The sequence below is a fragment of the Brassica napus genome, chromosome C2, assembly GCF_020379485.1.
Source record: "Brassica napus cultivar Da-Ae chromosome C2, Da-Ae, whole genome shotgun sequence".
Classification (NCBI taxonomy): domain Eukaryota; kingdom Viridiplantae; phylum Streptophyta; class Magnoliopsida; order Brassicales; family Brassicaceae; genus Brassica; species Brassica napus.
Genome location: NC_063445.1, coordinates 29,280,765 through 29,294,453, shown reverse-complemented (window position 1 = coordinate 29,294,453; position 13,689 = coordinate 29,280,765). Strand labels below are relative to the sequence as shown.

The 13,689-nt window shown below is 40.2% G+C and overlaps 1 protein-coding gene and 1 pseudogene across 1 annotated transcript; both read left to right on the top strand.

The window, feature by feature from the left end:
• The first annotated feature begins 4,492 nt into the window (after window positions 1–4,492).
• Window positions 4,493–8,927, top strand: LOC111210358 (annotated as a pseudogene).
• A 1,380-nt stretch (window positions 8,928–10,307) lies between these two features.
• On the top strand, window positions 10,308–13,598 carry LOC125582314. Its single transcript, XM_048748943.1, has 2 exons — window positions 10,308–11,754; window positions 11,947–13,598. Exons 1-2 carry the CDS (start codon window positions 10,308–10,310, stop codon window positions 13,596–13,598), a joined length of 3,099 nt encoding a protein of 1,032 aa, XP_048604900.1.
• Window positions 13,599–13,689: the final 91 nt, after the last annotated feature.

The following is a 13,689-nucleotide window of genomic DNA, read 5'->3' as shown; positions in this document are numbered from 1 at the left end:
GTAGGGGTTTCAGGTGCTGTAGTATTTTCTGGTGTGGTAACGATTGAAGGTATGAAAGTAGCAACTGGTGGGGATATTACCGGCAGGGGCTGTGCGATAGGAACAATGTCAGAGTTTGGTGATAACCAATCATCGACAGCAGCATCAGGTTGAAAGACAGGAGGTGTGACATAATCTGTGTTTGGAACTCCTGGAAAATGATCCTCAAGAAACACGACATCTCGACTAGAGAAGAAGTCATTGCTCTCAATATCGTATAACTTCCAAGCCTTCTTCCCATAAGGGTATCCAACAAACAAGCATTTCCTACTGCGATCACTGAATTTATCTATGTTGCGAGGTCGTCGATGAGCGTAACAGAGACAGCCGAATACTCGTAGTGAATCAAAGGAAGGTTTGAAGCCGTGTAGTAGTTCGTATGGTGTGCCTCCATTGAGGACAACAGAGGGTGTTCTATTGATAAGATGTGATGCTGTTAAGATGCTTTCGCCCCAAAATGTAACTGGTAATTTCGCTTGAAACAGAAGAGCTCGAGCAATGTGGAGAATGTGTCAGTGCTTACGTTCTACTCGAGCATTTTGCTGTGGCGTATCCACACAGGAAGTCTGATGTTCAATGCCATGTTGGCGAAGAAAGGATTTGAGAACCATGATCTCGGAGCCATTATCTGATCTGATGGTTTTGACTTGTTTCCCAAACTGTTTCTCACTCATGACACAGAAGTTTTGAATCAAACCCTTAACTTCTGATTTCTCTAACATTAGATACGTCCAAACAGCTCTAGAGAAGTCGTCAACAATAATAAGAAAATACGCAGCTCCACAGGAAGAGGGAGTTCGATATGAACCCCAAACATCGCAATGTATTAAAGAAAAAGGTTCCAAAGCTTTATTGGAACTTGTAGGAAAAACTGAACGTGTTTCTTAGCACGAAAACAAATGTCACAGGAATGGGACTCAGCAAAATCAACTTTTAAAGTAGAAAACACAGGTAATGTAGAAAGCACTTTGTAGGAAGGATGACCGAGTCGTCGATGCCATAGGACTGAAGGAGAAATACTCTTCGCAGCTGTCTGATTAGCACTTGCGACTTTGACACCTTTGAAGTAGTACACCCCCTATCGTTCTTCACCGGCTCCAATCAGGGTCCTCGTAAAACGGTCCTGTAAAACGCAAATAGTATCAGTAAAGATGGCTATGCAGCCGGTTTGCTTCAACAGTTCGGATACCGAAATCAATGTACAATTGAAATTTGGTACGTAAAGAACATTAAGTAGTATGTAATCTTTAGTAAAACGTAGGTGGCCAATCTTAGTGGTACGAGAAGCAGTGCCATCCGGGAAAGTAACCGCAGATGGTAAGATATCAATGGCGTCATGTAACAATGATAAATCACCAGTCATATGGTGCGAAACACCGGTATCTATAATAACATCAGAGAGTTCGGTTTTACCAGACAAACGGTCAGTAGATAGTTGTTATTGTTTTGACTGAAGTAAACCGATGAGAGCTGCAATTTGATCATATGTATAGGATGGAGCATTGACAGAGGCAGACGTAGCGTTTGAACGGCCACCACGACCACGTCCTGTAGTATAGCAACCACCACGACCTCTGTTTCCTGAAGCATTCCGAGAACCGCGTTGTTGTTGTTGCTCAAGGAACCACTCCGGGTAACCATGAAGTAGGAAACATTCTGAAGCTTCATGTCCAGTACGTTTGCAGTGAGTGCAAGAGCGAGCAGGATCATGGCTTCGAGTAACGACAGCTGCAGCATTGATAGATGGGGTGTCTGAGTTGACGGAGAACCCAATTGCGTCTTGCTTAGTATCAGCAATATGCAGATTGTTGAGGTTTTGCTCGGCTCGTATAACTCGTGAATAGACGACGTTTAAGTCTGGCAAGGGTTCTTCGTCAATGATTTGAGAACGGATGCCATTGAATCTGACTTCATCGAGACCAAACAAAAACTTATGAATTTTCGCATCTTCCCGTTCTTTCTCAAGTTCTGCGGATGCAGCGCATGTGCAAGAAACTGACGGTTTGAAATTTTGTATCTCTTCCCATAATTTGGAAAGACGTCTGTAGTACTCAAGAACGGACTGGCCATTCTGTTTGCAGTTAGTAATTTCATCCTCTAGTAGATGCTTGCGGACACCATTTTTCACCGAGAACCGTTGCTTAAGAGATTCCCAAAGTTTAGAGGCGTCAGCGATATGAGTGACGGTAGATCGAACTTGAGGGTCAATCGAAGTACGTATCCAACCGACTATCACAGAATTGGTAGAGGTCCAGCGAGCAAGATCAGGATTGGTAGTTGTTTGAGTATCGTTCCATCAATAATCCCGATCTTTTGTTTGGCTTGGAGAGAGTTCCAAAGCTCAGTTGCCCACTCGGAGTAGTTATCTCCTTTGAGAAGCACCGGTGTGATCAAAGCACCCGGGTTATCTGAAGGATTAAGAGTATAATGGGGTTCCGTAGTAGTGGAGCTCTCCATTGTAGAAGTAGAGGTAGAGGAAGTAGAACCAGACATGGCTGACATGTTGAGAAAATCAAACCGATCGTCGTTTGTGGTAGTATATGTAAGCGGAAAATAGATGTTTAGAGAGAAAAATTTATCAGAAATCGATGTGTGGCTCTGATACCATAAAATAGAATGTAATGTGTTGTTGTTATTCATTGTGTGGCTCTGATACCATAAAATAGAATGTAATGTGTTGTTGTTATTCATGTACAAGGTCGCATATATATACATATCGTAGAGACTCCTAACCCTAAGGGGAATATGAATGTAGATAATTACAAGATATTAGTTAGCCTTATCTCTAAGATTTATCCTTATCTTCTATATCTTATTATTTGTCAATTTCGGTTACTTTGGTTTTTTCTAATTTGATTTGTCAAAAAATCTTGATTTCGATGGTAGTGACGTATGTTGTGTTATTTCTTCTGAGTTTTTTTTTTTTGAAACATATCTCTTCTGAAAATCAAGGTCTTTTTCTTCTCTTATTTCAGTTTAGCTATTCTGCTTTGTAGTAAAATTTGATATTTTCTCATTATTCTAGGTATACATATATATATTGAAAAAATGATTTTTAATTTGAAAATGGCTTAATGAATCCAATGTGGAGAACATGGTTAAGTTAAATCTAAAAAATGGGAGAATAATAAACACATAAAATGTTTGATAAAATGTACGTGAGAGATACGTGTGTCCACAACTCGTCGATCCACAATTTGCTCGTCGATAATTTGATGTTCATAACTCTTCCGTCCACCGTCTTTCCGTCCATAACTTACATGTCATAACCACATTTATCCATAAAATACAATTCATTTGTCCATAACGCAAACTATTTATCTTTTGATCAATAAACATTAAGTATAATTAGCAACATTTAAATTTGATAGATAAGCCATTGTAACAATTTTAACCATATGAACAAAAATGATTCTTGATTTCAATCTAAAACTAATATTTAAACAAACTTTAATTTCTCTGTCCATAATTATTATATCTTCAACCCATCCGTCTATATTTTCTCAGTCCACAACACATTTATTCCCACATCATTTGTCCACAACTTCTCTATCCGCATGTCCTCTTGCTTATCTTATCCGTCCCAACAACACTCGTTTATTATGTATATAAGACTACGTACAATGGTTCAATTATTCAATTCTGTAATTTTTACTTTTTAACCATCCACATCATATTCTTTTTCTTCCACATAATCATTCAACATTTATTCAACTTCTATATCGTACAGTGGTTTCTTAAAACAAATTCAACATCATATCTTATTATTTCATTTTTATTATTTTATTTAAAACAAATATATCAATAACAATTATCAGTTATAATTTGTTTTAGAAAATCTAATTCACAGAAAAGTAACCGTTTAGATAAATAAATGTTTATTGGTAAATAATATAAATATTTAATATCAGTATTAAAGTAAAAAAATGTGTCCAAATCAAATAAACCAAGTCTTTATTTGTTGAGTAAAGAAAATGATGAATTTTAATATAATTTTTAATTTTATAAAAATATATCTAGAAATTAAAGTCTATTTTTTCGGGAAAAAAGTTGTCCGATCCTATTTACCACTTTTAACCACATGGGGACCACTTAAATTTTTCTGATTAGTTAAAACATTCATTCTGGACCCATTTTATTATTTTTAATTGGTTGAATTTATTCAAAACCAATTCAGCTAAAATACCATGAAACAAAAGATAATGAGGCATCAATGCAAAAAATTATTTAATTTGGTAGTTGGATAAGTGAACAAAAGCGAAGTCACCTCTCTGTCCGCTTGTGATGTCCGCCTAGAGTAGATAGGCTCTAGTGTCTAAGTTATGTTACGTTAGGCATATCATAAAAAGATACACCTGCCAGGTGGTGTCAGACAAAAAAGACATTTTGTCTTGCTCATATTCAGAGCATCTCTTTATTTTTAAAGGCTTTTGCATTCCAACAGTTCTTCATCTTTTCAAATTTTAAAGGGGTGAACAGTACACCCTGAAATTTGAAGGTGCATTGTAGCGGCCTTTAAAACACTATTTACTTTTCACTTTAGTCCTATTTATATATTTTAATGATTGTGTACTTATTATTTCTTATTTTGCATTCTACTATTATAACTATATTGGCACTTAAATATTATAATTGTGGTCTTATAAAATTATTTTTAAATAATAATAATATATTAATAAATATTTTATACCAATATATACTAATATTAATAAAAATATAATATAAACATATTATTTCACATAATATATTTCGAAAATTTTACACAAATACAAAATTATAATACAATCATAATATTTTACATCAAAATAAAAGATACATAAACTGAAATATTACACATTAAAATATATCTTACAATACTAATATTCAGGTAAATCCATAAGCTGAAATATTACACATTGAAATATATATTACAATACTAATATTAAGGTAAATTTGGTCTTGAACCTCCAAAATCACCAAGTATTCTCGATATAAATTTCGAGCATTCTCTTCGGTTTGTTGTTGCTAAGTTCTTTTTTGTATGATTCTTGCTTGTTCAGATCGGATAAACTGGCGAGTGCTAATATCATCAATGGAGTTTAAATTTTTCAACATGATTTTATTTTCAGCCTCCATTTCTTCCAGAGCAAAATTTTTTGCTTGATTTTGCATGTTTAACTGAACCATCTCATAAGTTTTTTCTCTAGATGATGCACTTTCTTTCAAGAAATCTAGAATTTGTTCATTTGCTGAAACCACATTATCCATAGATGAAGTATTACCTTCAGAAAGTTTTCTTTTAAGTTTTGCTTTCTTCGATCCAATAGGACGTTGTGACGAATTTGAACCGAAGATTGATTGAGAATGAAGAAATTCCAGGAGATTGTGATGCTGGAGAGCCGACAATATCACTCTCAATATCCGGAATACCGATATTGACATTATCTGAAAACTTTGGAATATCATTCATTAAAAGCCACACATGATCAAATTTAAAACATTTTTTTAGTCTTGGGTCTTACATCAATAATGTTTTTGCCTTTTCCATCTGCAAATATTTTTGGAATTAAAGAACATGATTAGATACATAAACACTAATAAAAATATATAACAAATACTAATAAAATTTATACTTATAATGTCTTGATCGGATGCGCCACTTGGATGCATATTTTGCACTTGGATCACACAACTCTTCAAGTTTCTAACAGCATACAAAATGATATCCATCCTACTTTCTACAGACCTATGACTTCTAATTTCCCAACTTTCTGTTTTTTTCTCATTGTAATTTTTTTCTATTTTTTCCCATAGTTTCTTCAGAGTTTGATTGTTGCTAGCAATGGGAATTTGTGAAATTTCTAAGTAGACATAACATAACAACTCATCTTCTTGTTGGTTAAATGATGTGCCTCTATTTTTTTTTCATTTTTGTAAACAAGAGAAAGAAACGAATGAGTGGGATGGAGAAAGTGTGATTTAGTAAAACGTGATTTTTCCATTTGGTAAAATCTATTATTTATTCACAAAATAAATATGGTTGGAGGTTATCTTATTTACTAAATATGGTTAGATGTTGGATAGTAAAATTACAAACTTTCATTTACTGGTTGATGAGACAAGAAATCTATTAAATGGCCTATTGAATGGTGCGAATCAATTGAATATGGTTGGGGGTTGTTTATGGTTGGCGGTTGGAGGTTGAAGGTTAGATAAGAAAATGACAAAGTTTCAGTTTAATGGTTGATGAGACATATTAATATGTATTCCTATATATATACATGCATTTGCATCTACGAACATATCAACAAAACTTCTAATAAAAATGAACTTTAATATCGAAAATTCATCTTCTTCTTCTTCTTACTCATTTGAGTTTGATCAATGGATTATTGATGAAAATGAGACAATAGAGAGAGAACAACAAATTGCAGTCAATTTATTTATCAACAATAATCGTCTTTTTCACCAACTCAATCAGGAAAATAATCATGTAAGTGACCATGGTTCTATCATCGGTCATGCAGTTATTTTTCGTGATAGAGAAAATGCTTATCGTAATTTGTACAATGATTATTTTTCTGATCATCTTGTGTATGGTGAAAGAGAGTTTCATCGTCGATTTAGAAAGTCACGAAGGTTATTTTTTCACCTTGTCGATGCCGTCAAGCAGCATGACAACTACTTCAACCAACGACGTGATGCATCTGGTAGACTTGAATTATCAGCTTTACCAAAAGTAACAGCTGCTCTTCGGATCTTGGCATATGGCATGACTGCTGGTGCGACCGATGAATACATTAAAATAGGAGAGTCCACAGCAATTGAATGCATGAAAAGATTTTGTCGTGCTAATGTATCTATCTTTTCAGAGTGGTATCTCAGGTCACCAACACCAGAGGACGTTTCCAGACTTCTCAATATTGGGCAACAACGCGGAATTCCTGGAATGTTAGGCAGTCTTGATTGCATGCATTGGAAGTGGAAAAATTGTCCAACGCATGGGCATGACAATTTGCAGGCTGTAGCGGGTCACCTACGATCATTCTTGAAGCGGTTGCGGATTATGATCTATGGATATGACATGCCTTTTTCGGAATGCCGGGAAGCAACAACGATATTAATGTTCTGAACTCTTCCAATTTATTTTCCAAACTTGCTCAAGGTACCGCTCCTCCAGCTAATTACACAATTCAAGGTCAAGAATATAACATGGGTTATTATTTTGCCGATGGTATTTATCCTAAATGGTCAACAATTGTTCAAACAATAAGCGATCCCCAAGGTCCAAAGAAAAAATTGTTTGCAGCAAGACATGAATCATGTCGCGAAGATGTTGAACGATCTTCTGAAGTTCTACAAGCCAAATTTGCTATCGTCGCAGGATCCTCACGTTATTGGAAGAAAGAGGTATTGCATGATATAACGACTTCATGTATTATAATGCATAACATGATAATTGAAGATGAACAAGATATCAACGCACCGATTCTAGATGCAAGACCGACGCTGTAGAAACCCATTAAAAAAAAAAAAAAAGAATGGTCGAGTATCCTTTGGGTGATCGAGTCGTGGACGATCGATTGTTTTTGTCTGAACCATGAGTCAAGTATCCCACTAGACAATGGTTAGACAATGTGGTATATTTACTCAAAGGACGTTTGAAGCATGACACTTTTGGAAGCACAACAGGAAGACCGGAAATTGGGCGAAAAACCCTAATTTCGGTATTATGGAATTTTTCGAAGAAGCCGGAAACTCGGGAAATATTTTCCATCAAGTCAGGATTCATTTGGAGCTTATTAAAAATAATCAGATCATCAGAACGGGCGTCGAAAAATATTGGGAGTGATCGCGGGACGAAAAATTCACTGGAAGGCCGATATCGGACAATTGACCGAGAAGCTCGAGGTGGCTAGATGTGTGTGTGTTCAGGACGTGGTGGCAAGCTCCTGTCAGTGTGTGTGTCAAGGGAAGCAGGAGGTGTTGCATTACATGCAACCTGTACATGCAAGTAGCCATGTGGAGCACGAGGTGGAACGGCCAAGCACGAGGTGTCGCGATGCATGCGACCGAAGCATGCGGCCAGCCATGTGTGAGATGGGGTGTCGACCTGCATGCACTTCAGTCATGCAGCAGGCCATCTGGACGTGGGGTGTGTCATCCTGCATGAGACTGAGGCATGCAGCCAGCCATGTGGAGCACGAGGTGGAACGGCCAAGCACGAGGTGTCGCGATGCATGCGATCGGACCATGCGGCCAGACATGTGGAGGACGTGGTGTCAGCTTGCATGGGAGCAGGACATGCATTCAGACAGGTAGAGGGTGTGGTGTCAGCTTGCATGTGAGCAGGCCATGCTGAGGGACATGTGGAGCACGAGGTGCCGCCGCGCATGCGTCCGGAGCCATGCGAAGCGACACACGGGCTGCCACACGGCTTGTTCCTGATTGGTTGCTGATTCCTATAAATAGGCCACGACCCCCTCTCATTTCAAACCATACAGAACACATCAAACCTACTTCAAAACATAAAGAGAAAACAAAGAAAGAAAGATCGAGTTTCGATAGTTTTCGAGCGATTTAGGCAGTTTTCGAGAACAGTTACTCTGCCGATTTTGAGTCAGAACTTGGAGAAGGTTCTTTTCAAGTGAAGAGAGATCAGTTCTAGTGGAGACCAGTTCAAGTGGAGTTCAGTCAAGAAGAGGGTCTACTTGTGAAGGTCGGGAAAGGGTTCGGATCGCAGAAGTCGGGTTTGGGGTCAAGGCCACGGTCAACCAAAAACTGTGAGTTATAATCGATTGATTGCTGAGTTGTTTTCATGCAGGGTCCCGTTACTTGGAAGTTGGATCATGGCAGGAGGCCGGGTCTAACTAAGTAACGGTTTGAATAATTGAGGTTATGTTGATTGAGTTGATGGCATGCTTGTTATTGTTTGAGAACCGTAGTAGCATGCTAATGGTTAGGTTGATTGGTTAGTTAGCGAATGCAGAATGCTTAGATGATATCGCTAAGTTGTGGATAGTTAGGTATTCTGGAATTAGTCTTTATGCTAGATTCTGGAATGTGGTTGATTGTGTTGTGATTATTACTTGAAACCTTGTGTTATTTTTACCGGGTTTAGTATTAATCGTATATTGGCCGACAGCATTTGTGTAACCCACAATGCTAGGCATATTGGGGTGAGTTAGTGTTCCTTCAGACCTCGTACCCGGCGGGTTCAAGGAAACCCCTTATTCGCTGGATCGGGAAGACTCAGATAGACGGGGTCATGGCCTATGGCTGAGTGATTACACGACGGTGTAATGTGGCAGTGACCCGAAGGACTGTGGGCTGTCGCGCGGTGACCCGAAGGACTGTGGGCCGCGGTCGGTTGAAAGTTCCTTCTTTTGGCCTTCGTGGTAGGAAGATAGGATATTGCCGATAGTGAAGGAGGAACATAACATCACCAGGGCCCGAGTTTGATATATATATATTATATCGTGTTTTGGGTTGTTAAACCCTGGTTTAAATCGAGTTTGAGTTTGGTGATGAGCTAGTAATTAGCATAATGCTAGTTATCTTGCTATCTTTTACCGCTGCGTATTTCTGATATTGCTTATTGTTTATAAATTGTGTTGTTAGGTGAACCTCTCGCTTTAGATTGTTTGGGGTGGGATAGCGAGGGGTTGTATTTGTTAGTGGGGGATTGTAACTCGCTGAGTAATGCTAGATTACTCACTCCTCACTCGTTGTTGTTTCAGGTGACCAGTAGCAAGCTTGTAGAGGTCGCGGGAGGCTAGGCTGGCTGGTGTAGGTTTGCATCTTTTTGCTTAAGACGCTTTCAAACTATAAGTATGTACTTTCGCTTTCTTGGCATGCCACCACTTGTATAATATTTTGTGTATTATAAACCAGATATTATATAAGATAAATAAAGCGAATGTTTTGTGAAACTACCTTATTGTTCTGATATTAGCTTGTCCGAGCTAACACAACGTCAGATTGGAGTACGGGTTGAGAAGCCTTAGGCTTTGGTCTGACAGGACGTGTTAGTGGTCGGCCTGGCCTAGTTACGAATTGCACGTTTCGTGACCTTGACCGGATCGGCCGTTAACCCGTCATGTAGCACTCCCGATCCTTGGTAGACGGTCGGCCGTCGGTCATGTTCTTGTTTGATTGTTGGTCGGTGGTTTGACATATGCCTAGAACGGTTCGGGGGCGTTACAGAGGTGGTATCAGAGCATGGTTTCGTCCATGCGTGACACAAGTGCTTTTTAATGATTTTATCGAGTCAAAGGAGTCGCAAAAAGATGATTAGGGAACCAGCCGCTTCCCGTAGTAGGAATATGACTTACCCTTTTGATTGTGTGCAGATGGCTAATCGCGGGACAGGTGATGATGGACGAGGTCGGATATGGGGAGAGGGTATGGATTGGACATGCGGAGGATTGGGTTACAGATCAGATCAGGAGGATGGAAATGGCATCAGTGAGATGTTTGGACACGATAGGACCCCTCTGCAGAGAACAAGATCTTTTCCTGTGTACGGTAACAGGACTAGAGTGAGGGAAGACAGTTTGGCGAGTATTGGCCCAAGTCATAATTGGGACCGAAGACATAAACATGATCAATCCGTTCAATCACACCCAAGGCCAGATCAGAACCGTGCCACTGAAGGACCACAAGATCAAGGAGCGGAAAACACCTTGAAGCTTTTACATGACGTGATGACCGAGGCACTTGGTAACCAAGGCAGGCATACTCAACCCCCTGAAGTTTCCAAGCTATTATCTACCATGAAGAACATTGGATCCTACAAGTTCAAAGGAGGATCCGATCCTATTGAAGCCGGCAAGTGGATTACTATGATGGAGAAGAACTTTGAGGCTATGGAGTGTCCGGAGGAGTATCAGAAGAAGATCGCGGTGTACTATTTGGAAGGCGACGCAACAGGATGGTGGGACAGTATAGACAGGCAGCGTGGACACACCATCACATCATGGGAATCGTTCAAGGGAGAGTTTGAGAGGAAATATTTTCCTCCAGAAGCAAAGCATCGGTTGGAGCGCCAATTCATGAACCTTGTTCAAGGAGATAGGCCAGTGAGGAGTTACGAATCTGAGTTCACAAGGTTGAGGCGACATGTTTTTGATGGGCGTGAAGATGAAGCAACTATGATCCGTAACTTTATGTACGGATTGAAGCCGGAGCTTGGAAGTCGTTTAGCTGGAAGCAACTTTAGCAGCTTATCGGATCTGGTAGAAAAGGCTGTTAATGTTGAGACTGTATTGGAGGCTGAAAGGAAGACCTTACCACATTCTGGTGGACACACAAAGTTTAGCCAAGGAGATAGGCCAAATTTCAACAAGGGTCCAAGGTCTTATAAAGGAAAAGGGCGAGGACTTGGAGGCCAAGCCAACAATCGTGGTAACACTGGGGTATGTTACACATGTGATCAGCCGGGACATATTTCGAGGTTTTGTCCCAAAAATCAGCGGAATAACCCATGGAGTAACCAGCAGGGTTATTCATCGCTGAGGATGGAAGATGTTACTTGTTTCTTCTGTGGAAGGAAGGGCCATTATGCATCGTCATGTCCAAACAAGCCAATCCCTGCGACCCCTCTCGCGATCCGAGCTCCTCCTAGCCGTCCAGCTATTGAGCCAGCACCAAAGAAACAAAACCTAGGAGGTAGAGTTTTTGCCTTAGGGGTAGAAAACCCAGACAATGCAGGACCGTCAAGCGGTCCCATCACAGGTATTGGGTGCTTAACCTCCTCTGTTTATTGAATGGAATTTAGTTGTTGAAACCTAGTTAGTATGCTGGTTAAGTATAGATTGCTTGATCGCTAGGTTGCGCGTTTAGAAATTTTGGATTGATGATTGATGGTTGTGCGAATTTTGAATTGTTTTTGTGATTGAGATATTGTTGATTGGGTTACTGTGGCAGGAACCATACATGTTGCTGGTAAACCCACACATGTATTGTTCGACTCGGGGGCAACACATAGTTTTGTGACCCCTGAAGTAGCTGCCCGGTTTTGGGATTGTTTTGTGGTTGACAGGATAAACGTGGCCGTCTTGACCCCCGCAGACCGAACCCTTCAAGCAGATCAGTGTATCAAGAATGTTCCATTGGTCATTCAAGGCAAAGAGTTTGTGGCAGATTTGTTAGTCGTGCCTTTGAAAGGGTACAAAGTAATCCTTGGAATGGATTGGTTATCGGGCTACAGAGTTCAGATCGACTGTGGAAAGGGAAGGTTGTTGTTTGGCAGAGGCAAACGACCAGAGATGGTGTACTATGGAATCAGTCCTAGTATGACCGTGTCTTTGGTAGCAGCAATGAGAGTACAAGATTTGTTTCAAGATGGGGAAGTATATTTGGTGACCTTATCGGTTAGTGGAGGAGCCACTAATGATGAAGTTAAGGTCGAAGACATAGAAGTGGTCCAAGAGTTCGAGGATATCTTTGCACCACTAAAGGAATTACCTCCACCTCGGAGTAATCCCTTTACGATCAATTTGGAGCCTGAAGCAAAACCTATAGCTAAGGCACCATATCGGATGGCACCTGCGGAGTTGGCTGAACTAAAGAAGCAATTAGAAGATCTATTGGAAAAGGGATTCATTCGGCCGAGCTCTTCACCTTGGGGAGCTCCTGTGCTATTTGTGAAGAAAAAGGACGGAAGCATGAGGTTGTGTATTGATTATCGTGGTATCAACAACATCACGATAAAAGATAAGTATCCTCTTCCGAGGATAGACGAGTTGTTAGACCAACTAAAGGGAGCTAGTTGGTTTTCAAAGATTGATTTGGCATCAGGGTATCACCAAATTCCTATTGCCAAGTCAGACATTATGAAGACGGCGTTTCGGACGAGGTATGGGCAGTACGAGTTTGTAGTTATGCCCTTTGGTCTCACGAACGCACCTGCGGCTTTCATGCGTTTGATGAATGAAGTGTTTCACGACTATCTCGACAAGTTCGTGATCATTTTCATTGATGACATCCTGGTGTACTCGAGCAGTAAGGAGGAGCACAAAGAGCATCTGAGACTGGTTATGGAGAGGTTACAGAATCAGAAGCTATTTGCCAAGTTCAGCAAGTGCTCGTTTTGGAAGAGAGAGATTGGATTTCTGGGTCACATAGTATCAGGAGAGGGCGTTGCTGCTGATCCAGAAAAGGTCCAAGCCATACGGGAATGGCCTCGACCTACCACTGTGACGGAAGTAAGGAGTTTTCTCGGACTTGCGGGCTATTATCGGAAGTTTGTTAAGGACTTTTCCTCCATTGCAAAGCCTTTAACTAAACTTACCGGTAAAGGAGTTCCTTTCTTATGGGTGGAAGAAACCGAGAAGGCTTTCAAGAAGTTGAAGGAAGCTCTCACGACCGCACCTGTGTTAGCTTTGCCCGAGCAAGGTAAACCTTACACGGTTTACACGGATGCTTCACGAGTTGGGTTAGGTTGTGTTCTTATGCAAGATGGGCGAGTCATCGCGTATGCCTCACGACAACTACGGAAGCATGAGGATAACTACAGTACACATGACTTGGAGTTAGCGGCTGTAGTGTTCGCTTTGCGAATTTGGAGATCTTACTAGTATGGAGAAGAAGTAGAGGTATACACGGACCATCAAAGTCTTAAATACCTCTTCACTCAGCCAGATCTCAACCTGCGCCAGCATAGGTGGA

Coding starts and splice junctions, on each gene's coding strand:
- LOC125582314 (XM_048748943.1), top strand. CDS start 10,308: ATGATTAGGGAACCAGCCGCTTCCCGTAGTAGGAATATGACTTACCCT. Junction 11,755..11,946: donor GTCAAGCGGTCCCATCACAG/GTATTGGGTGCT, acceptor TTACTGTGGCAG/GAACCATACATGTTGCTGGT.